Source organism: Vicugna pacos, chromosome 4, assembly GCF_048564905.1.
Source record: "Vicugna pacos chromosome 4, VicPac4, whole genome shotgun sequence".
NCBI classification, from domain to species: Eukaryota; Metazoa; Chordata; class Mammalia; order Artiodactyla; family Camelidae; genus Vicugna; species Vicugna pacos.
The window spans coordinates 61,277,833-61,303,957 of record NC_132990.1 but is presented as its reverse complement, the minus strand read 5'-3'; the positions used below and the strand labels follow the sequence as shown (position 1 = coordinate 61,303,957).

Here is a 26,125-nt window from a genome sequence, read left to right as displayed (position 1 = left end):
GTCTTGTGCACTGGAGGATGTTTAACAGTATCCTTAGCCTTTACTCACTAAATGGCAGTAGCACCGTCCCAGCTGTGACAATTCCAAATGTCTCCAGACTTTGTCAAATGTCCCCTGGTGGGTAGAATCACCCTACCCCTTTGAGAACCACTTTTGATCTCCGAGTTTCAGCACCTTATCTAAAACTCAGGGGGACATGGAGGTAACATCTGTCTTGTTCTTCAGGGTTATTATATGATTCAAATAAGATAATGAATGGGAACAAATACTGAGAGAAAAAAAAAGATCATATAACACACATAAAATCATTATTACTATTCTGCGAGGTAGTATTATTATGTTCCATGAGTGCTCAATAATAAGACTGAAGAAAACTACTCACATCTTGTTTATGGAATGCATTATAAGGCCTAAGTTAGTCTATGTGCAGTCTAATGCACCTTTTAAGCTGGTATTCAATAAATATTTGTCAATTGAATGATCATAAGTCTGGGTCCAACAATAAATTCATTTACTCTTCTGGCACGTTCTCAGGTTTTCTGGTGAGCTACAGCAATGTACTATGTTTCTAAACCTAACTGCACTTGAAGGACAGGCCTGGATTAAACAAGAATTGCTACTTATTTTACAGCTGGAAAATCGAGGTACACAAGGTTAACTGACTGGCCAAGGTCACGTGGCACTCATCTAGCAGCAGTCTACAATTAGAATCCAGATGCTGACCTCAAGTCCAGCAGCCTATTACTTGTATCATTGTACTTTCACCCAACTACCTTGTGTCTCTGCCTCTTAACACAAAATTAGCTATTTTGCTTTCTGGGGGCAATCCCAAAAAACTGAGATAAGGAAAGAGAGTTGTAGTTTTTAGAGAGATTTAGAAAGAAATGTAGACCTATTTCTATCCAGAGGCACACGTGGATATTCCTTACATTCAGGGTAAACCAATGTCAAGTTATCCATCCAAGGGCCCTGTCAAGTCTACGAGGTCCTTGCCCATCAAGTTGTCCAGGAGGAGCTAAACCTAGTCGTTACCTACCTCCAGAGTAGCTGTCTCTTGCCATGCTTTACGCTGTGCTATGGCGTAGTTTATGTTAAAACTATTACCTGCAGTTTTCTTGGCTGCTCTACCTCCATATAGCTCTCAGTAAAGTGAGAATGGGCCCCCAGATAGCCTGAGCTCCAGGCCACATTTCAGCATTCTGTTAAAATTCCAAAAGCCCTAGATGCCATTCTAATACATATTTTCAGTGTCAGAAACAGAATTTTTAAAAAATAACACATAAAAATGTCACCATTAAAAAAAATCACCATTGCAGCCATTATGGAAAATAGTATAGAGATTCCTCAAAAAACTAAAAATAGACTTGTCATATGATCCAGCAATCCCACTCCTGGGCATATATCCAAAGGGAACTCCAATTTGAAGAGATACATGCACCCCAAGTTCATAGCAGCATTATATATAATAGCCAAGACATAGAAACAACCTAAATGTCCAAGTTATGGTATATTTATACAATGGAATACTATTCAGCCATAAGAAAGAATAAATAATGTCATTTGCAGCAACATAGATGGACCTGGATATCGTCATTCTAAGTGAAGTAAGCCAGAAAGAGAAATAAAAATACCATATAATATTACTCATAGGTGGAATCTAAAAAAAAAGAAAAAAAGAGGACACTATGAATTCATCTACAAAACAGAAACAGACTTGCAGACACAGTAAACAATCTTATGGTTACTGGGGAAAGGAAGTGGGAAGGGATAAATTTGGGAGTTTGAGATTTGTAAATGTTAGCCACTATATATAAAAATAGATTAAAAAAAAACAACCAAGTTTCTTCTACATAGCACAGGGAACTATATTCAATATCTTGTAATAATCTTCAATGAAAAATAATATGAAAATGAATATATACATATGTGCATGACTGGGACATTGTGCTGTACACCAGAAATTGACACATTATAACTATACTTCAATAAAAAAATTTTTTTTAAAAAGTCATCATTTATTCTACTCCTTTAAAATACCAGATCACCTTTGATTACTATGCCTCTGTGTGAACTTCCAAATGCTGAATGTTGTCACAGAGTCATCACTCCCAATCATTGATTCAACAGCCTGCTGAGCAACTCTCAGGCAAGATATGGGTTGAAGCCCACCTTAATCTTGACAATTATTACAGCTTGAACGAAAATAAGACTAGAAATCAGGAAATGTTGGTTCTAGCCCAGGTTTTTCCATTATCTTATGCAATTTAATCTTTATGGTTACAAATTTACTTTGTGAAGAAATAGAATAATTCATCTTTAGGACCTATTTCAATCAGAAAAGTTTAGGTGTGTACAATACTGCTTCAATGAAAAACAAATGCATTCTTGTCTTTTCTAGGGGCATTCTGAATATGTTTTAGATATTCTAACATTTCAGTGGCTTTAACTTGTCAAACACATTTCAGAACATACTATTCATATCACTTTCTAAATTTTCCAATTCACCAATCTTAAACAATTCTGTCTTCTGAGCGACACCTTGCTGAAGCAGAATTAGCAAGAGTAAATGCCTTCCCGGTTCTTGGAGTCAGACTGCTGACCATCATAAAGCAATGCCATCTTTAGTACTCAGAACAAGTTATTAAAACTCTTTGGGGATAAAACATATATATAAACCTGGGATAATAAAATCTCACAATATATTGTTGAACATCAAATGTGAAAATATATATGAAAGTGACTGGCATATTAATACCATACATAGTAAATAATAAATGTTAATTACTTTCTTCTTAACTCAAGGTTTTCTCAAAGTGTGGTTCAAGGACTGCCTGAATTAGACTCATTTGAGATGTCTGGCTAAAAATGAAAATTACGGACCCCACTCCAGACTCTCCTCTCAGGGAATGGGGTCTCAGAACTAGACATAGATCAAGATATACAGGCAATTCTTATGTGTTTTAAAATTCACAACCAAATTTCTGAATTATAGAGATGTACAGCATAAATACAGTGCATAGAGTCTAAGGATTGTATGTTTAAGAGAGAGCTTGGGGAAGAAAAGTCAAGATCCAATCAGGAACTAAAATAAAGCATCTGTTTATTCTGATATTCCAAAAGGGCACAGAGCTAGCCCAGACTCACTTAAAATTTACACATACTGCCACCTAATAATCACAGAACTTTCTGGGCTAACATGAAATTTAATACCAAATGGCTCACCTTTGGAATTTGAGAGAGGTTTTTTTCACCTGCTGTGTGAATAAAAATCTCTGAATTCCAGAGGAAAGGGAAGTTCTATATCTTCTACAGTTTTACTTTTCTAGATTAGTTGTGAAATACAGAAATTGAACTACCAGAAAAACAGACTTCAAATAGGAAGTGTACTGTTTTGCTGACTATAAAAACCCCAAAAAACCCTCTACATGAAATGTTGGATATAGTTCCCAGCATGATTAATGAAATTAAGATTTGCTTAGAGCTGAGCACTCCAAAGTCTGTCCATAACCATCAATTCCTGGATTTCTGAGAATGAGAATTCACTTTGAGAGCCTAAATAGGCCACCAAAAACAAACAAAAAAAAAACACGAGCAGGAAGCCGTGGGCAGAAAAGTTATTTTCCTTTTTTTTCTTTTTTATGGCGGCTCGCCAAGTACACAAGGAAGCTACACTCATTCTCTAACTGGTAAAACTGTACCTACTGGTTGTGGGCCCTTGAGCAAACTACTTCATATCTCTGGGCCTCAGCTCTAAATTCAGGATAGTAAAAGCAGCCTACCTCATAGGATTATTATGAAGAGTTCACTGAGGCAACAGCATAGTGGTTAAGAGGGCAAGTTAGTTTCCTCTAAGATAGGGATGACAGCAGCCCCGACCTCAAGACAATGGGCATTTACACGCTAACTTCGCACAGTGGCTAAACACACTAAGCCCTCCACATTCATTATTGTTACTTCTTAATCTACTGTTCTAAGTGTAGCATAAATACAATCCCCCAAAGCCTTTGATTTGTCCCTCACCCATTACTCCATAGCTAACCTTTCTTTCTACCCTTTGCTGTTCTCATTTTGGGAGTTTTCGCGGTGTGCTAGTGAATCTTATCTACCTCACTTTACCGAGAGGGATGTCTTTCGCCTCTGTTGAATCATGTGGTCAGTAATTTGCTTCAATTCGATTCCATGATGCATCTATATTCTTTAAAATGTCTCAAAATTTCAGGCTTCTATCGCTCTATTTTCTAATGATAAAAGACTTTTTTTGTGGATGGTTTCCCCACTGCCAAGCAATTCTCCAACACCAGCAGGTGTCCTACAACTCAACTCTGATACCCTCTACTCAGAGATAGCATCAGATTAACATATGAAGGGCTCAGTCTCACAAGACTGCCCTCCACTTCAGATGCCAATTGCAAGCCCAGGATGTCACCTGTGCTTCTGATCCACTGGCTATAAATCAGAGGTTCCCACAACCCCCTCTTCTTGGGTTCCATAAATTTGCTAGACTGGCTCATAGAACTAAGGAAATCCATATGCTCACTAGATTACCGATTTTTATTTCAAAGGATATTAAAGGAGACAATCAATGGCCAGATGAAGAGCCACAGAGAGCGAGATCCTGAACAAAGGAGCTTCTGCCCTTGTAGCTTGGGGCTGGCATGGTGGCAAGAGGAAGTTCTGGTTTCCAACCTGGAAGCTCTTGGAACACTATCCTTTTGAGTTTTTATGGAGGCTTCATTACAGCGGAATGATTGATTAAATCACTGCCCATTGGTGATTAGACTCAATTTCCAGCCCCTCTCCTTTCCCAGGAGGTCAGGGGCTGAAAGTTCCAACCCTCTAGTTACATTGGTTGGCTTCACTGGCAACCAGCCCCCATGCTTAGGAGACCTAAGGCTTTCGGAAATGTTGCCTCATTAACATAACAAAAGACATCTTTTATAGCCCTCACCACTTTGAAAATCCCTCGGATCAGCTCTGGGTCAGAAATGGGATGAAGATCAAATACATATTTATTATAAACCACAATATCATACTTTTTCTTATTTTTTATATTCCTAAAGTCATTTCATTAGGATTTTGGGAAGGAAAAGACATATGCTTAAAATGACATCTTGAAATGAAAATATATACATTCTAAGATCCTATCTTTTCTACTTTCTACTTTTTTTTGAGAGTAGGTAAGGGGAGGTAATTCTACCCCTTAATTCTAAGCTATAACATAGCACCATACCTTGTGGTATTTCTGAAACCATAATAAAGGAAACTGTTTTCATGGTTAGCTTCTAGAAAGCTCTTGGGCTTTTTACAAGCTGCCCTAATAACAGGCAGAAAGAAGCCTGGTGAGGCATCTAATTTGACCTACCCAGCAGTAATCTTCCCTGGGAATCTGGCATTAAAGAAAGCTTGCATTTGAAAAGGTGGGGCCTACCTGGATAAGCTGCACGTTGGGCCCTGCACTCTCCTCATCTTTAACTGCAGGAGTTATAGCCCATAAGTGAGCCTGGTCATCTCCTGTCACGCAGAGTTTATCAGAGCCATCCCACAGAGATATAGAAGCTCCTTTATATGCTGATATAGACTGATCTCCAAGATATATTATGAGATTAAAAAAAGAAGATGCACTGTATGCTATCATTTGTAAAAAGTTTTAAAAGGGCAAAATGTATATACATATTGTTTGTAAACACCTATATTACCTATAGAGGTGGGGGCATAAGAAAGTAGTAACATTGTGATCCATAGGAGGGGAACTGGTCAGATGTGAGTAGGACTAGAAGGAACATTTTTCACTAAAAGTCCTTGCGTACCTTTTGAATTTTGAACCAAGTGAATATACTTCCTATTGAAAAATGAAATTATCAAGTCCTTTATTTTACAGATGGGGAAACTGGAGCTCATTTTATTGATAATAAAGCTAATGTACTCCTTAGTTACTTGAAACCATAACATCTGCTTTTCTTATGAGGCTTCTGTAACTCTAGGCTAACCACTTTCCCCAGCCCTCCCATTTCTCCAGATAGTTTGCAGGGAAGCAGCTAAGCAGGAGGGGTTTCTGAGCTCTACATATCCTGCTTTAGCAGCAAATAACATAGAAGCTCCTGTTTCTCTTGCCCACTCTCACCTTTCTGTATAAAGAAGATCAAGTGTAGAACTACATTCCTCACAAAGGCCTTTAGAAAAGCTTTTATTTGCCTGGTCCGAATAGGACAACTCAAATTTGATATGGCAAACAAACAAACTGAAAAGGTCTTTTAGTTATGCAATGATAGAAGGGCCTAAGTCCAATGGGGAGTGGATCTCCCAGCTACTATACTCCACTTCTCTGGTACCTTTTGTTGTTAGCTAAGCCATATCCTGGTATAAAGCAATCACGAGATGCATCCTTTCTTACTCCTCTTACTGGATCCTTCTGTAGTCTTAGACATACTTCCAATGTGCTAACCATGAAAGCTTAAGTATGGTTTATGCAAAGATCTCAGAATGTTTTATAAACATTGTGATAAGACTGGAGACAGCCCTGGACTGGACATCAGAGGCTCTGAGCTATAGACACAGGTTTGCCATATTTTAGCTAGGGGACATTAAGCAAATCACCTAAACTCAACAGGTACCAGTTCCTTAATTGCAACATGGATATAAAAATACCTCTGCTGCCAATCTCAGGATGATGAGGATCAAATAAAATATGTCAAAATACTCTCTAATTAGAAGGTATAGTAAATACATTACTATTAATAGCCTTCTTTCTCATGAGAGGACAAAATCTCTGAAAGGGGATGTCCAAGTCACACAGAGGGCTCACTTTCATGTCACTTAAAATATAAAGACTCTTAACAGATTTAAAGAACACTAGCTAGTCAGATACATATATATCTGCAAAGCATTGCTTTAAATGCCTTCTTGTTATAACCAAAGGCAGACAAAGGTCCCCCTTGCTAAACTTTCCATTTGGTTACATTATATAGGATTTCAATCATCTTGATCACAATGGTGTCGTGAAGAATACTGGGAATTAGGTTGGTGTGAGGCAGAAACTAGAAAACATTTTAACTGTTCCTTTTTTACTCCTCCCTCCTTTTAATAAAGGATGACTTAAAGAAAATGCATTGAGAGAATGTAAATGAAAATGAGAAAAGTTGTTCAAAACCTCAGATACAGGCTGCATGGCATGGTGGAAAAGTACTGGGCTAGGAACCAGAAGACCTGGGTTCTATATCTGGCTCTTGGGGCTTATTATCTATGACCCAAGGAACTTGGTCTCCTCATTCATTCATTCCTTCATTCTTTCCTTCCAATTTATTGTGTACCTATTGAGTGAAGAAACTAGGATGAAACTTTATCTATTCTCAAGAAGCCCAGTCTAGTGGAGGAGGGTCACATACAAATAATTAAAATATAGTATGAGATGTACTAAGATATAGATTATGCACAGGGTTGTGTGGGAACTGACAAAAAAAAAAGCCATCAGAAAAGGTAGGAGAGAGGAACTGACATCTGCGGGTACATAGCAGCATTCCTCTTCTTTCATTTCATAAACTGAACTACTACATTCTAGATGCTCTAAACTGCTTCAAAATTATATTAACAGTATAGTTCTCTAACAACTCTACTACCTATTTGGGGTAAGACTCAAACTGGCTAAAAAAGGTCTGCTAACATTTCACTAGTTGCTAGTGTTTTGCTCTCTTTATGTGCCCCATCCCCCAAATCATTTCTCCTATTTACTTTTGTAATGCAGGTTTCCATCTCATTATGCTGTATTGCACAATGTCCTCAGCCTACAAAAGCAGGTTGTATACAAAAACCTAGGGACTTTGTGTAAAGGAAAAGAGGTAGGGTGGACCCTTCTCAACCCTTTCCTTCTCTGCAGGGTTTTGTATTCCTAAGGATGGGCCCTTCCTCTGTTTGGGGATGTTACCTAAATCATGAAATGATATTACGCAAAGCAATGGAACTTCAAAAGCATTTCCTTCCCTGTGCCTACTCTAAGATTTCTTTTGGCATAAACTGCTAATTTTAATGGATTAAGAATCAGACTCTTGCTGACTTCTTATACTTAGTCACAAACTACAGAAAACTCTTGATTTTTTTTGATGGTTTTATTATGCTAAAAGCTGCACGTGGGAGTATAAGCAGCAGCAGCCTGCCCTCTCTCCTCCCTTGCTTTTCCCCAATTGCTCCTGGCTTGTCAACTTTAAATGGCAGTTATCTGGGTACTGCCTGGCCACTGACTTATCAGACATCTTCCACTAGTTGAAGTCATCTTGTTGTTGTAAACACTTGCTTTTTCAGTGATAACTATGTCTTTTTTTTGTCTTTTGCAGCATGTCTGGTGAGGAAGGTGAAAAGAAGAATCAAGAGCTGAGAAAACTGGAAGAAGCAGAGGAACATACTTAAGGATCAGACATTCTTAAGGGTATGGTATAAATTGTTACCCTTAGAGAAGTCATTTAATTTTACTCACATTCAGTCTAAAACATTAATTTTTCTCAATTCAAAATTGAGATCATAATCCAAAGAAAAACTGGACTGAGGTTTCTAACAGATGAATATCAGTGCCCTAAGTGGTGTTCATCATGCCTTACCTCACTCAATTCTCACATCAACTCCACACTCTAAGAATGAATATAAAAAAAATGCAGTGGCTACTCACATGGAGTGGGGCTGAGAAACTAATTTACTTTTTACCTTGAACACTCCTAAACCATTTGCATTTATGATTTTTAAAAAAATTTATTTATTATTCAATTATTTTTATTTTGGCAGGGCAGGGGGGAGGTTATTAGGTTTATTTATTTTTAGAGGATGTACTGGGGATTGAACCCAGGACCTCGTGGATGCTAAGCAAGCTCTCTATCACTTGAGCTATACCCTCACCACCATTTGTATTTTCTTTACATCTTTTATTTTTTCATGTCATTTAGAATAAAAGATTCCATTTCCTACTGGGCTAATTACTAACTTGTCAGGTTGGCCTTCAAGGTATTTGACAAATATGGCCCTGGTCTCCTTTACAATTTTAATCCACTATTGCCCTATGTGTACTGTTGTCCTAAACTCTTAGCAAACTATTGCACATGACTCTCTTAACAAATTTAACTGATAACACATTAGCTAGGCTATTCTCCAAAGTCATGGGAGCAACAATTCTGCTCTCCCTCTCAGTGAAATTGTGTGCTTGTCCAGGGTATCAGTTGTATTTGTTCACAAACCAACTTATGCCAATTATGTTTATTACTGTAAATATATAATTTAATGCAGTATTATGTAGAGCAATGAAGTACAAATGAGAAGAGAAAAACAGCAGCATAGCTACTATTAACTGAGCACTTACTACTTGTCAGGCATTGTTCTAGGTGATGAATTAACTCCTATAACCTTCACAAGAACCCTAGGAACGAGACACTATTATTGTGCCTATTTCACAAAGAAGGAGACTGAACAAAGTGCCCAAGGCCAATACAACTGATAAATGGCAAAATCATTTGGCTCCAGAGCTTAAGAATTTAACTGCTATGCTACATAGATTCTCTGTAAGATGTTTCTATGAAAACCAAGTTGAAAGGTTAGGAAAGCTTAGATAAATATGAGTCACACAGATACACACACCTATACTCAACCCTACCTTGCATACAAAAGTAGCCATAGATAAGATACGAGTGTGGCTGTGTTTCAACAAAACTTTATTTACAGAAACAGGCAGCAGGCTTGGACAAGATTTGGCCCTCACACTATAGTTTACAGATCCCTGAGACCCATACTCCAAGAAAAGGCTTACGTTAAAAGAGTGGCAAAAAGATGTTTATGTTTTAAGTTAAAATAAAATGTTTAAGGTCTATGGGCAACTCATATCTGTATGAGTCCCTGCTTTAACTAACTTTTTTCAGTTAGCTTTTTTTTTTTTTCAGTTCACCGATTACTGGACCTAATTGCATCAGATAAAGGGCAACTCCTGTCTTACAAGAAATTTGTGCTTTCCTGCCTTTGTGATTTTGCCAGAGCCACCCCCTCAACTTGTAAAGTCTTACTTCCTCACTTTCACTTGGAATCTCATTCATCTTCAAAGCCCATTATCCAACCCACGCCTTCCTCCAAACTATGTAGACCTGATCTCTTCTTCCTTCAAAATTGTACAATCATTAATTTCTACTTATGGGCCTTACTTTGCTCTCTTCCATTATGGCTATTTGTATACTTCAGTTATCCTCACAATTCAGCTATAAGCACTTTGAGGACAGAAACAATTACTTACTTATTTCCCTACTCCACGCAACACCCAGCACAGTGCATTATACATAGCAGGTTTTTAGGTGATATTTCTTGAATTGTGTTCTGACATTCTTCTGTTTTCAGTGACTGAACAGAAAGAACACTATACTGACCCCCTAAATCTATATTCAATTCATATCCCTATCACCACACCTAAGATCTAACTTGGTAATAATTTTAAACTATTAATTTTAAAAAGCATTCACCAGAACAGATTCGTATAGGTGTATGTGTATATAAAAATTATCACCCCTGTAGCAATACTGCTGACAATTCTGAAGCAATTATTAAAATTGCTGCTTTCTGGTTAATCTTCAGGGGGGTCAGTACATTCTATAAATACACCCAAAAGCTGTATATGTATGCAAAACAAACAAATAAAAATGCTTTATTCAAACCCGAGATCAGGGTTGTGACCATTTACCTCTGTATCCCCAGCAGTACTACTTAATAGAGGTCTGGGAGTGTTTAGGGAGTCTGGACTAAGTGCAGAGTGAGTTAGAAGGGCTGCGATGGGAATTCAGGTTTCCTGATTCTTAGTCCAATAATCTAATTTAGGAAGACAGTGGCTTTTTAGGTGTAGTTCAAAGCCTGAAAGGCTGAGGAAGCCTCCCCACTGTCTTCCCCTTCCTCATACTGCCAGTCAGAACCAGCAGCTGTGTTCCCACAATGGTAATCTGGGCCTACATATCTGTGGTGTCTCCATCACCAAAAAGGCTGATCCAGATTTTAGCATTTCTGCCTATCTAGAAAGATAACTTAAACACCCTGGATAAAAACACTCCCAACTCAATAACGTAAGATAAGTGCTCAGTGATCCCCTCTAGAAATTTTGAAAAGCACTGCTCAGATGTTTCAATGCTAGAATGGCAACCACCAGTACTGGGGAAAGGAGGAAGAAAGAGCTATGTTACTTGCGCAGCTTTTTTTTTTTTTTTTTTTTTTCCTGAGAGGTAGCCAAGCTCTAAGGAGAGCTACTACAAAGGGTTCCCAGTTCCAGTGCTTAGATTCCAGTTGCATCATTGCTTTAACACTGTCAGCCTTCACTGATTTAACCATCTTAATCTGTAAAATAAACACAGGAAGCAGACAACAGGCCTATCCTTCAGTTCAACAGAGGAATACTTTACTCACAAAAATTAGACCTACATATAGACCTAGCTATCCCATTCCTCTCTTTCCCCTCCCTTAGAGCTTTAAACAACAGTAAAATCATTTTCAATTAACCAAAGAGACTAAGCAACTCAGACAGTTCACACCCAGTACAGTATTTTTATCTTTCTGGAAGCTACATATAAAAGGCAAGAACCATTGCTGGGCTCTCTGGGTCACACAGGAATAAATATTCTAAGAGAGTAAATTAAGCAATAAGGGGACAAGTATGAATTGCATTACTCAGTCTAACAAAGAATTAATGAGAACTCATTATGGGCAAGAAGGCACAGTGCTCTGTGACACAGGAGACACCAAGAAGAATAAAACTGTCGCCGTCCTTGAGGAGCTTGCAATTTAGTAGACACACAGACTATATTTATTATTTATTACAGCAGAACAAGGTAAGTGCCAAGAGGTATGAAGTCTCTGGGATGGAGCTACCAATCACTTCACTTTGATTTCATGCTAACAGATCAAAACATCCAGGTAAGGGACACCTGTTGAACTAATCTGATTGATAGGAGAGGCCCTGAGTGAAAGAACTCGTGAGATCTATGGAAACGGATGCTACAATGGGATATTATCTGCTTTCGCATACCTCCACTAGGCCAGGCCTACCTGGAGATTGTCCCAGGAATTACACCAGGTTAACCAAGGAAGTACTTATATACGACGTGGAGAGGGTGGAAACTAGAGGCGGAGAAGTCGAAAACAATTAATGTTGACTTAAGTCTTTGGCCGGAAGACTAAGCAAAACCCAGGCCAAGTTTGGAGCTGGGGATTTTCAGCTTCTACAGTCTCCTCCTTTCTGTCACCCACCTCCAGAATATCCCAGCCCTCCTGCGCATCACCTGGATAGGTGGACTCTAGGGAGGGGACTTTTCTCAAGATGTATGCCACAGTATACATATCTGTAAAGGCACACAGTGCTTAAGAGCTCATAAGGTTATTGTTGACCCGGCAGCTTGCTAAGTCCCAAATCAAGAGACCAGGACTCCAGCCCCAGTCTGCCCTTTACTCTGTGTGACCTCGGGCTAGTCATCCAAGTGCTGAGTTCTCTCTCCCTATCTGTAAATTCTGGGGTTAGGGGGAGACTGGGATTGAATTCAATGACCTCTGAGGTCGAAAAGCTTCTTGACCAGCGGGCACATGGAAACACTGGACAAATAGCCCGTTGAATAAATAGAGTTCGGCCACAGGGTAGAAGTGGTAGGGGGATCAGGCCCGTTTTACAGACAGGGAAACTGAGACACGGAACATCTTGCCCAAGGTCACTCCAGCTTTGTCACCGTCGGGGACAGGCCGAAAGCTCAGGTCTCCAGACCTCCACTCCCGGGCCGTTTCTCCTCTCGCCGAGCTGAGAAGAGTGGCGTGGCAGGTCCTCGTCCCGGAGGGGAAAGGACTCTGCTCTCGCCAGGGTTGCGAGAGGGGAGAGAGAGAGAGATCTTACCTTAGCAGATCGAGTCCCGCCAGCGGCGCTGCCCTCTCAGACCCTTAACCCGTCACTCCCGCACGACTCCTGCGAAGCCCGCTCAACTTCTGCCCACGAAGACCGCCACCGAAGCCGCTGATTCCCGCCCCTACTCCTCTGCCTCGCTGGCCAATCGCCGCGCAGAACTTCGGACCTCCCGTAGACCTTACTGCTTCTGAGGGCTGGCTAAACCTTTCGCCACGCGGCGTGCCTCCCACGCCAGGTCCTCTCATTTGCCTTTGCTCCGCCTCCAGAATCTAGTCTCCTCCTGGCCCACTAACATTGCGAGAGTACGTCTGCCGGAAAGCAACGCCGCGGGATTTCACGACGTCGGCGGTGAGAGGCCCTGGAAGTCTCCGACCTCCTCCCGAAGCGGGGCGAGGGCTAGCCAGCGCGATGTTCGGTGCGGGCGACGAAGACGACACCGACTTCCTCTCGCCTAGTGGCGGGTGAGTGACGGAAGCGTGGGGCAGAGGGCGTGGCTGAGAGAGCCTGGCATACGGTCGGAGGGGTCGCTCTCTCATCAGATCTCTTCCCAGCTTCCGGGTCCGGACCCTTATCACATTCGCGTGCACTGCAGGTCTCAGAATCCTGGCAGAGCTCGAAACTGCGGAGTCTTTCCACCTGAATTCTGCACCTGACATCTCTCCCTGCATCTCTTCGCCTTTTGCTTTCTGGGTCACAGTTTCTTCTTCTGAGAAATGGGGGTAATTGTTGATGAAAATACCTTTCTCAGACTTTTTATGAGTCAGCTGGGGCTGATAATGAGACTTTCTCCTCCGAGGACAAGGCAGTCAAACTTCAGAATTGACCCTTGTGTGTCAGCTTCAGCATCCGGCAAGGCCTAGCTCGGATGTCACCTATTTGGTGTTTTCCCTTCTCCCACGACTTCAGGCAGAATAAATTGCTTTCTCTTCCTTATTCCCACGATTAGGTGTCCCTATCTTTGCACACCAAATCTACTAGATTATAAGCCTTAGCAGGACAGGGACTGCTTATGTTGTTAATCTCTGGTCTTGCACTCAGTACAGTACCTGGGACATAGCGGGTGCTCAGAAGGTGCCTGTTGAGTGAATAATAGCTGTGAAATTGCTCTCCAAAGCTTAAAACCAATGTAAGAAACTTCAGTTGCTATCCCCTGTCCCCAGTCATTGTATATTCCAGCCTGCGGTCCAGGTCTTAAAGAGGCGGGGCTTTGTCTCTTCCAGTAATCCAGTAAAATTTGCCTGAAAAGGCAGAACAGAAGCCTTTTCCCTTGTGTGGTGTCAGCAGACACCTTGACTCCCAACTTGAAAGCTGCCAAGTTCTGATCCTTGCAGGGCCTCTCTTTGAGCATTTATTTAACCAATTTCAGAATGTACTGAAGAATGATGAATACACTAACATGCACTCCTTGTTCTACTAAATGCTTAGAGGTTACAAAGATGATTAAGCTACTCTGTCTGCTCTCAAGTTGTTTCTAGTCCTGGTGGAGAGTTCAATGCATGGGTGACCATAAAATGACACTGGCTCTCTTTTGATCTTAAATAGGATCTTTGACTTACACTGTGACTAGCTCAATATTAGCCACCCTCAGTTCTCTCTTCACTCTCGCCACCCTGTTCCACCCCTACCCCAACTTTGGATGGCCTATATCCACATAGTTCCTCCTTGGGTTCTTTCAATTGCTCAGTTGTTTCAGGGTTAAGCAGTGCTTTGATTCCTTTTTTCCCCTGTTCCACCCAAAACAGTTACTAAAATTTCCACACAGTCCAGCTTGTTGCTGTTGACTGTATAGTCAGTCATTTGAATTAATGTTTTTTCATACAAACCTGTTTCGTATACGGCTGTGCCTTCTGGAAATCTACAAGATATACTTTTAATTCAAGTTCTAGAGGGAAGTCTAAATGAATGTCCCAATTTTCATGCAACAAGAAGTACATTGCTGACTGGAAATTCCTGACTGCGTAATGACAGTCATGTGCTCTTCTCCAGGTTCCTGGCCTAAGATAAGTTTTTGGTGGCTCAGCTATTCTAATTTCCTGTGCAGGATTCTCAAGGGGCTGTGACACTAATTCTCAGCATGAGACTGTGCTCACAAACATGAACAGCTAATAGAATGATAAGAGGCTTAGTAAACAAAGTTACACAGATAATTTATTTTTGTTCCCAGTAATAACCAGAAAAACCAAATCAAGTTTAAGACTGAGAATATAGACAGTTTTTACCGCCATTTCCTGATTCAACTATTCCTCCTTTGTCTTTCTCTAAGTAGAACATATGACAGTGAGCTCTGCAGCTACTCTTCAGTTCCTCTTTTACTGCTGTAATTTACTGTAAATATACTTGATTGATAATTTTCAAGTATTTTGACTTCAATATGTGACTCTCTTGATTCCATATAAGATAGTGAATCCTAATAGAAGTGGGAGTGTCAGTGGCTGTGTAGACGATTGGTAATCTGTGTTTGACGTTTTCAGGCCTCTTAAAGTCCATGGTTAACCTAGAAGTAGTAACCAGGAGAATCAGGAGACTTGCTTTGTTTTCATTGTTGTTACTATAGCAACCCTTTCCCAACATGGACACTCAGGGAAAGAAAAGTCAAGGTTGATACCCAGATTTCAGTTTTGGTTGTGGATGTTTGCAGAAAAGGATTAACATAGTAGACCTGAGACCGTTATTCTCAGAAAACCCCCCTCACAAGGTTGGCACTTGGCTAGCAGCTAGAAACTCAATTGGTAAATAGTTCCCCACACTGATATAAAGCTTTCCACAAATGATAAGAATGGCTCACTGTGCCTAAACTATTTGTACAGATGATATGGTTTATACTGAACCTTCTGGGAGTCTAGAATTTTGGTACGTGCTAGAAGGTTTCTGTGTGACTAGCCCACAATGAAAAACCTTGGGCACTGAGTGTCTAATGAGCTTTCCTTTCAGACCACACTGACATGTTGTTAAAACTCACTGCTGGAGGAATTTAACATGTCCTGAGTCGCTCTACTGGGAAAAGACTCTTGGAAGTTTGCTCCTGGTTTCTTCTGGACTTTGCCCCAGTGTGCCTTTTCCCTTTGCTGGTTTTGCTGTGTATCTTTTCCTTATAATAGATCTTAGTCCTGAGTGCAACTATATGCTGAGTCCAGTGGGTCCTTCTAGCAAATCACTGAGCCTGGGGTGGTCGTGAGGACTCTGACACAAAATATCGTTCATCAGGAAAGCGAGCACAAGAGCAAGAACAGGTTTTGCTGGGACAGTGGGCATTGGAAGATAGGAGTTCTGGTTTGGACATACTGCATTTGTGTTACCTATGGAATGTCTGTGTTGTCTGGCACTCAGGAGCAAATTGTGGGTTAGGCATACACATTTGAGCATCATCAGCGCTTGGACAGTACTGATATCAAGGTAAAGAAATTGGAGCGCCAAGGGAGAGAGAGTAGGAAATCCTGGGGGCATGGATATTTAAAGATTGGGCAAAGGCAGAAGAGTCCAAGGAGTTAAATGAGGAGCCAGAGATGGAAAGACAATAGGAGAGGGATCCTACTAACATTTATTGATGTCTTATCTGGGCCAGTCCCTCCTCCCACCCCTGCAGGTATCCCCACAGAAGTCAAAAGAAGAGTTTGTTTAAAGAAGAACAGATTAGTTGACAGTGTAAAAGGGCAGCACAAAGACTAAATAAGACAAGGACCGATAAACTGTGTTTGTCAATAAAGAGGTTCTCTGACTTGAGCAAGAGCAGTTTCAGTGGAATGGTTGAGGCATAAGATTCATCACAAGGGATGATAAAAGAATGGTTCTGCTTGTTAGATGATATCATAAATGGGATATGTTTCATGGAGTAAGTTTGTATTACAATTTTACTTCAATGTAATAAACTATTAAAAAAAAAAAAGGAAACTGTGACTTGCTAAAGGCAAGAATTTGCGGCTTGAAGAGACCATAGAAAGCCTCTAGACTAATCATCTGAGGTCCAGAAAGAAGAGATGCCTTGACCAAAGTCCTGTGGACGGACAAGGCCAGCTGATGCTGCTCAGATCAGAAATACAGTCTTTATTTCCAAGACACTTAGGTGCCATTTCCAGTATTGAATGGTGGGATTTATAGTCAAGAAGGTATTTGTTCAAAGTTAGAGGGTGAGCAATTTTTATAAAACTGGTTCCAGGTTTGAGATATGTCAAATTAAATGTCATTTTAATTTTCTACTAACAGTGCCAGATTGGCTTCTCTTTTTGTACTGGATCAAGCAGCTGCTGGCCATGGAAATGAATTCTTCCAGTACACAGCCCCAAAGCAGCCTAAGAAAGGCCAAGGAACAGCACCAACAGGTAAGTTGAGAGGTTAGGATTGTCCCCTAACAGGTTAGTTGGAATAGTAAACAAAAGTGACATGCCAGATCTTCCATCCTAACCAGTCTGACCAAGCTCACCACCAGTGGTGAATGCTGTTCTGAGATCCTGAATTCTGACAGCTAGCAAGTACGCTCTTTTTGGGAAACTGATAGAGGAAGATGACAGGCAAGCTCTTTTGCCCCGTGTGGGCACCACTCTCCAAAACTCTGTCCAGGGCCCTCTGAGTAGGCACTGCCCAATGTTTTGGCAAGAAGGAAGAGCTACTTTTCATGGCTTTCACCTGAATGGGTTAAATATATGCTGACAGTGAATTTTTCCCCACTAGACAGTGATGGCCAGTGCTGTATTCCTTGTACCTTTCATTGTGATGGACACAGGAAATATTAATGAACATTTTTTAATGAAAGGAGAGAAAGGGGATCTAATATTTCTAAAATGCCTGGTATGGGTCTGGTCTAAGGTGCTTTAGCTAGATTGTCTTATCTAATTCTTACAATTCTATGAAATACGTTCGACTACCACCATTTTAGAGGCTCAGAGAAGTTTAGGGACTTGGTTAAGGTCGTACAGCAGTAAGTGACAGAGTTGAAATTTGAGCCCTGATCTGACTCGCTTGAAAGTTTTTCTGTCCTCCTCTACATTTTGCTGTCTTTGTGTAAGAATCCGAAAAGGAGTTGAGCGACTGATAGAAACAGCCCAGAGCAGAACAGCTGGTAAGGCCATCAGATTGAATATTTTGAATGAAGATGAAAGTATTGAGTGTCTTTTACATGCTAGGCACAGTGCTGGCACTACGGATTTTGTTAGGATATTTAGTGTTGAATAGTTGCAGTAGATACCATATGGCCCATAAAGTCTAAAATATTTGGCCCTTTACAGACAATGTTTGCTAACCTGCGCTCTAAATCTTACCTATCATTTTTTGGCAGCTTTGCTGTGGATTGCTGGTTCTGTTCCCCAAGCCATAATTTAATGAGATTTCTAGTAGGCTATGCCTTTGCATTTCCTCTGGCACACCTCTTCATCAGCAGTGTGCTTCTGACTCAGTTTAAAGTGATTGAGTTAACAAATGTGGTTAAAAACAAACAACCTCAGTTCCCACCCAGTGAAGTAATTTGATTTTTTAAAAGCAGAAAACAACAACAAATACGAGTTAATTATACTTTTAGAGGGAAATTATAGAGGTATTCCAACTTAAAAATTCCCTGTACAGTCTTATTAGGCATTTACAAATAAAATATAAACCAGCAATGCAGGGGACCCTTTCTGTTTAAGGGATATTTATATAAGAAGTCTTTATAGGACAGGACTTGGCTGCAGCATAGTTCTGGAAAAGCTTCAGATCTCTATAAAAACAGAGCAGCTAGATAAAAAAGGTAAACCTATGGATAATATTTAAAACAAAACCAGTTGAAGTGGTATTCTCTTGGAGATCATCTTTCTAAGTGAAGTAAGCCAGAAAGAGAAAGAAAAATAACATATGCTATCACTTATATGTGGAATCTGAAAAAAAAAAAGATGCAAATGAACTGATTTACAAAACGGAAACAGACTCACAGACATAGAAAACAAACTTATGGTTGCTAGAGGGGAAGAGGGTGGGAAAGGATAAATTAAGAGTTTGAGATTTGCAGATACTAGCTACTATATATAAAATAGATAAACAACAAGTTTATACTGTATAGTACAGGGAACTATATTCAATATCTTGTAGTAACCTATAACAGAAAAGAATATGAAAACAAATATATGTATGTATATGTATGACTGAAACAAATTATTGCTGTACACCAGAAATTGATACAACATTGTAAACTGACTATACTTAAATTTTAAAAAAATTAAAAAAAAATGAAAATACAAGCAGGCATGGACAAGCCACTAATGGCCTGAAGGCTTGCATGATACCAACATTTGCGTAGGAGAGAACAAGGAAGCAATGGGAGAATATCTGAATCTGAGAATGGGAGAACCCCAAAATAGCCAAGAGATGCTCATGGGAAGTATGGCAGGCCAGGCTGAAATTGCAAAGCATCTTGCCTGTTTTGGTTGTGGGTAAGTATAAGGGGTTGGTGATGGGGACTAGAAGAACTGGAGCAGTGTTGCTCTTATGGGCTTGTGAAGGTCACCGTGGTGACCTTCCAGGAGAGGTCCCCACCCTGGGGAGGACCTGCAGGGAGTAGAATTAAAATTCGAGGATAGGAATATTAGAAGTGAAGGAGAGAAGATCCAGATAAAAATAGAGCTAGAAATAGAATCAGGAAGTCTCAGGAGGAAGCCACCCTGTTTTAGAACTCTATATGACAACAAAAGTGAGTTCTATGAAGTTAGGAAAGCTACCCTGAACCATGCCTGTGTCTAAAAGTTCAGAAAAGCAAATTTCACATTAAGAAAGTTGAGTAGAAGACTATGAGAGTCAAACTCCATGAAAAGTTATTTTAAGAACAAGAAACAGAATAATATCCCTCCAGTGAGAGCTCTATTCTCTGAGAATGTTTCTTACTGAATAGATCAAAACTGCCACCACCTGTTATCATTAGGAAAATGACGTAAGACATGAAATGAGAATTACAAAAATCTCAGTAGTAAGTGATAGCACTCAGGCAAGAATTAAAGATGTCAGAAAAATTATTTCAGAAATGAAGACTAAACTGGAAGGAACACAAAAATAAACACAATAGATTATGCCTTAAGAGAAGTAGAAGGTTAACAGGAGGAAATTTTTAAAATAAGAATTAAAAATTTAAGAGATTAAAAGTGTACAAAGAAAAGTGACAAATACTGGAGATAGCAAAGGAGTTCCAACATATGGATCCACTTCCAGGGCGTTAAGTAGAGAGGTAAGCGTGTACAGGGAGAAACTGAACTAACCTGACGGAGGCTGCTAGGCTGACCTTGGGGAGACAGTAATTTTTCTTAGTGTTTCACATTTGGCCTGATAACCTAACTCTGGCCTTAGTTTCTTTATTTTTGGTCACACAATGCGTATCAGGAGAAAAGATTTATTGTAGCTTTACATACAACGGGAAAGTACTGATTGAATTAAAAACTGTGTTGTAGGTTTTTGCAAAATAGTAAGGAAAATATGAAGATAAGCAACAACAATAAGCAACAAATGGGCAATTCATCAAAACAAAACAAAATTAATGGCCAGTACAAATCTATAGAAAATGTTGAGTTTCTGCTTCCCTGTAAATCAGTAAATGCAAATAAAAGGAACAGTAAGATGGCATCCCCCTTTCCCTAACGCTCCCCACCCAGTGATAAAGATTTAGAAAGATAACCTCCTCCTGTTGGCAGGGATGCAAAACCGGCATACTCACAGCGCTGGTGGGAGTATAAACCGGTAATGGCATTTCTCAAGGGCATTTGGGCAGGTTGTAACAAAACCTTGAAATTTCTTACATTCCTTCACCCCATAATTCCACCTTTAGGAATTTATTCTGAGAAGGTAATCAGAGATACATATAAAAATGTGCATTTTAAGGATGTTCATCATAGTATTATTTATCATAGAGAAAAACAGGAAGCAGCCCAAAGAAATGTCAAACAATAGGAAATTGGGTACATTCTAGTAGGGTCAATATAGTGTTTTATATAACCATCAAAAAGCATTTTTATGACTATTTTGTCTTTGTTTGAGAGACTGTTTTGAAGAGTATAAGGAAATGCTTATAATAACTGAGAAAAGGAGATTGTCAAATCATATTAATTTTGTTTTTAAAAAGATAAAAAAACTGCAAAGTTTGTGTGTCTAGAAAAGGACTAGGAATAAATGCATCAATTATTAATGTTGATTTTTAGATGGTGAGATTACAGGGCATTTTTATTTTCTTTATGTGTTTCTGTATTTGCTAAGTTTTCTACAATGTACATGTACTCTATCATCAGGGGAAAATATGTCAATGTTTAAAAAAAATTCAACCGAGTAAGTTTTAAAGATCTTATTGGCTGTGTTCAGTGACTCCTGAATTGAGTGGCATCCACTTTAGCAGATAGAAGCTCTGAAGAGCTATACAAAATGAAGGTCTTTTGCAGGCGTAAGGGAGTCTAGTGTAACACTAGCAGCAGTGAGCTGGTTATTACAAGGTTACTTTCCTTTAGGAGATGACAGAGGTCTATCAGGCAGATTACCTAACTAGTGCTGATCAGATCCTTCCTGATTGACTGGTTTAAGGTTCCACTTCTGGGAGGGCCAAAACTGTAATAATGTTAAGTCTCATTTTGATGTGATGGGGCTTATCCTAAGTGACTCCATTTTGGGCCTGTTGTCTTGTTTTTAACAACAACAAAAAGAATCAAACAAGGATACTTTTGAAAATAAGTTCTTAGTTGCTGTATCCATGGCCGTGTTCTCACTATTCCATCAACAGATTCATGTGGTGAGTATAAATATGTGATTTACTCTAAGCATGCTATTTTAAAATGTTAGTGTTTCTTGATGCCACTGGGAAAGTAAAGTAATGGACATAATCTGAATATCATAAATTTTCTCCCCCAGAAGTAAGGGAAGGGAGAACTACTTTATTTTTGTTTATTATAGCTGTCAGAAATATTGGAAGGAGAAAAGATAGTATATGGAATGTGGCCTTGCTTCTTGTCTGGCCCAAAAGCTTGTTTGGCGTGGAGTCCTGGCTTCCAGTCCTGGGCTTGCTACTGTCGCCGTGTAAGACACTTGGGTGCTTAGGGCTTCAGTTTCCTCATCCCCAGGCAAGGTCATAGGGCTGTTTTATGGATTAAATGAGGACCGTGGTCATGAAAGTGCTGTATCACTAACTACAAAGTTAAAAGAAGATTTTGAAGCTGCTTTAATGGTTAAAAATCAGTTTCAAGCAAGAAATGAATGACAACTTTGTTTTCTCCTTTATCTTCAGGAAATCAGGTGACACCAAAAACAGCACCCACCACAGCAGGCACTTCCACAGTATTGGTTGCGACAGCAGTCCATGCGTATCGTTAGTAAGTAGTTGAGAAGGAGAGCTTTCTGAAGGATGGGGCGGGGTGGGGTAACGTCCTGTCTTTTCACAATAAGCCTCTCTATTGGTTGCCAAATAGCTGCTCAGCTGCTCCCTAGACAAGGTATCAGTAATGCTCCTTGACATTTCAGTTGGAGAATTTGGCACAGAAAACATTGAATACTGGTATTACTCTTGTATGCTCTCTCTGGGAAGTGCTTATACCCTCAGCAGCAGCCTTTTTAAGCACTCAAAGCCACTCCCCTGAGATACCATAAATAGTAGATAGTTAAAGAGTAAAGAAGTTGGGTAAGAGCTTTAAATTATAAGCTGCTCACCTCTGTCCCTTCTAGAGGCTGAGTGATTAGAGTCCCTACTTCTGTGTGGCAGACAAGCTGATTCTACTTAGTTGAAGGAAGTATTAACACTTAGTTTTTTTGTTTCTCTAGCACAAATGGTCAATATGTAAAGCAGGGCAAATTTGGTGCCGCAGTCCTAGGAAATCACACATCCAGAGAGGTGAGAATGCTTCCCCTTGTCTCATGTATATTCAGGTGTTCCAGATCATACTAATGAGCTGATTTTTATTCGAACTTGCCTGATGTCTTGTATATTGGAGGATTAGAATGATTGCACTGAATGTGAATTTCTAATATTAGATATATAATAACATTTGTAGTCACATTTTGCTTACTATTGTGCACTAAAATTTAAGCAGCCACTCAAAATCTTTAAGTTTGACCTTTGTGACGTGGATCTAGTTTAAGAATCTGGAGCATTTTAGAGTAAACCATTTACCAAGGACATCCTTTTGTTAGGTAATGAACAACACTTAGTGTACTACTGACAGCGTGACCAGTGTTTAACCTTTGAAAGTTTGGTAAATTGGGCGGTTGATCACACAGCAGAATACTGGTTTGAATCAATAAGATGTGGTTAGAAGCCCAGAGGCGAATTTCCTTGTGTGGCTTGCATCTAGCTTCAAATTCTGCTCCAGAAAGTTTTGAAATATGCGTAAGAAATAATAGAATTTCAGAGGTCCAGAAAACATAGAGTCCATGCACCTTAGAGACTCTGACATACTGAGAGATAAGATGACCTGCTCAGGATAACTAATATAATAGACAACACTAATTTGTATTAAAAGCAAACAAACAAATTTGGAAATACATATGAAAATAATGGGTCCAGGATAATGAATACCCAGATACCCATTACTAGACTCTTAACAGTTATTAATCTTGTTTCATCTTAACTCCAGCCTGTTTTCCTTCTTCCCTATCTCAGATTATTTTGAGTAAATCTCCAACATAAAATTTTAACTGTAAATATTTTAGTATGTATCTGAAAGATAAAGATTTTTAAAAACATAGCCATTATACCATTATCACACCTGAACAAAACCCATAGTAAATCTTTGATCTCATTCACTACCAGTTAGTAGTCAGATTTCCCCAATTCATTGTTTTTTCCTCTCTCTTTCTCTGTTTTAATCTAATAAGGTCTGTGCACTATAGTTGGTTACTATGTTCGTTAAATCTCTTTCATTCTCCCATCAGGAGGTAAATAATGTCTAATTATTTCTCATTTTGTTATATTAGCAGCTACTGATGATTATTATCTAGATCTATTAATTCATTAGGAGTTGTCATTTGGATTTTAAAAATCACCACACTTCACCTCCAGATAAGATACAGTATGTTGTGGCAGACAACATTCCCACTGTAACAATTATTAAAATTTAAAAAAACAGATAAATTGCAAAAATTGTATTTTAAAAATCATTGGAGAACCATGGAAATGATGAGGACTAGATGGACTAAAATTTTGAGAGGAAAGAGCCAGTGAGCTGAGTGTTTCCTTCCCTTGAGACCTTGGCTGATCTTAGGAGTAAACTGAACATCAGGTATGTCCCAAACAGAGAGGCTTCTGGGGAAGGAGACATTGGCCAAAGCTAGAAGAGCTCCAAACACAAGATTGGTTTTTCCCCATGGGATTTCCGGAGTTCTGGGATGGTGTGGAAGTCCAGGGGCTATGCCAGAAAGGCAGAGGGAAACTTCTGCCATCTTACGGTGCTTAGGAGAAAAAATCCTCCTGTAGGGTGGGAAAGCAACGACCAACAACCTTCTCAGTACATTTGCTAGATTTCGAACTTCTTGAGGAGGAGGCCAAAGAATCTCTGCTCAGAATCTCTGATGCGCAGAAATTTCAGGACTGATGAAGTCAGAGACCTTCCAGGCTCTCAGTCAAAACCTTGGAACATAATGCTTGAGAATAGGGATAACCCAGAAGTGGGCTGATTCTTAATAAATCTGTCATCCTATCGTGACCAGCTAAGTCTGTAATTGGATTGGACTGAGGTGATCACCTCTCACTTAACTGCCTAACATAGGATAAAGAAAGACCTTTCTGGTGCAAGATTGTATGAGAACCCTATAGTCCTTCCCTCCTCTCTAGAGTTGAATTTTAATAATTTGTTTAACTGTGATTTTTGTGTACGTGTGTGCACATGTGTGTGTGTAGTAAATATATATGAGACATAAAATTTGCGATTTTAACCATTTTTAAGTATACAATTCAGTTGCATTAATTAAATTCACAATACTGCGCAACCATCACCACTGTCTATTTCCACTTCTTCATCACCCCGAACAGAATTTCTGTAACCATTCAACAGTAACTTCCCACGCCCCTTTCCTTGCTCCCTGGTAACCTTTACAATCTACTTTCTATCTCTGTAAATTTGTATATTCTAGATACTTTGTATAAGTGGAATCATACACTGTTTGTCCTTTTTGTCTGGCTTATTTCACTTAGCAAAATGTTTTCAAGATTCATGCATGTTGTAGCATGTATCAGAACTTCATTTTTTTAATGGCTGAATAATATTATGTTATATGTATATCCATTTATCATTTGATGGACACTTGGTTGTTTCCACCTTTTGGCTATTGTGAATAACAGTACAGTGATCATTGATGTATAAGTATATGTTTGAGTCACTGTTTTCAGTTCTTTGGGGTATACACTAGGAGGGGAATTGCTGTGTCATATGATAATTCTGTTTAGCTTTTTTTGGAACTTCCGAAGTGTTTCCACAGTATCTATACCATTTTACATTCCCACAAACAATATATGAGGATTCTAATTTCTCCACTACCTGGCCAATACTTCATTATTTTTCCTTTTTTAAAAAAAATAGCCATTCTAATAAGCATGACGTAGTGCCTTATTGTGATTTTAATTTGCATTTCCATAGTGATCAGTGATGTTGAACATCTTTTCATGTACCTATTTGCCATTTGTATTTCTCTTAATCATCCCTCATATAAATAAAAACACGAACAAAATAAAGACATTGCTGATTACAGTTAAAGAGAAAGGTCAAAATGAGAAGAGATTTAAATGGATAGTAAGATGATGTTAAACTCTAAACTTTAAAAGATGAACTGAGTTTTAAGTTTCATGCCTGTATGAAGCACAACCCCTGACATCTTACTGCTGATTTTGTACTGCCTTTTAACTTCTGTTCTCTCTTTTTTTTTTTCCTACCCTTTTTTGCTTGAGTACAGTATAGGATTCTTCTTTATATCAGTCAACAACAGCCAGTCACTGTTGCCAGGATTCATCTGAACTTTGAGCTAATGGTAAGACTTCCCATATTGGAATCATTAGCTACTCTGGGTTTGCTATACAGGAGAGACTGGCCTTCACATACCTGGCAGGAATTAGATCCACTGCTTCCTCTCTGGACATCAGAGTGGATATCCAGAGCCTCTTGAAAAGGTCTCTTGGCTGCCTTCTGGGAATATGGACTAAGGGGTGATTGGTGGAGGGTAGGAGGGAAGAAGAAAGTTCCCTAATAACTCTCTTTGGGTCCACTGGGTCAAGGCCCTTCTACATGAGTTTGGGCAGTCAGCTTCGTCTGCTGTGCTGCCTGTGGTTGA

At 39.5% G+C, this 26,125-nt stretch overlaps 2 protein-coding genes across 5 annotated transcripts in view; one reads left to right on the top strand and one right to left on the bottom strand.

Moving 5' to 3' along the window:
* SLC31A1 (solute carrier family 31 member 1) overlaps window positions 1–13,136 on the bottom strand; it is a 33,093-nt gene extending 19,957 nt beyond the window's left edge. For all 3 annotated transcript variants that reach the window (XM_031677422.2, XM_072959947.1, XM_072959946.1), the window contains exon 1: window positions 12,875–13,136. The gene's annotated coding sequence lies outside the window, so the exon portion shown is untranslated. The remainder of the gene's footprint in view (window positions 1–12,874) is intronic.
* Window positions 13,137–13,190: 54 nt separating this feature from the next.
* Window positions 13,191–26,125, top strand: part of FKBP15 (FKBP prolyl isomerase family member 15) — a 46,246-nt gene continuing 33,311 nt past the window's right edge. For both annotated transcript variants that reach the window (XM_072959944.1, XM_072959943.1), the window contains exons 1-5: window positions 13,191–13,344; window positions 17,084–17,199; window positions 22,098–22,182; window positions 22,628–22,697; window positions 25,751–25,825. In XM_072959944.1, the coding sequence (XP_072816045.1) occupies window positions 13,292–13,344; window positions 17,084–17,199; window positions 22,098–22,182; window positions 22,628–22,697; window positions 25,751–25,825 (399 nt within the window). In that variant the 5' untranslated portion in view covers window positions 13,191–13,291. The remainder of the gene's footprint in view (window positions 13,345–17,083; window positions 17,200–22,097; window positions 22,183–22,627; window positions 22,698–25,750; window positions 25,826–26,125) is intronic.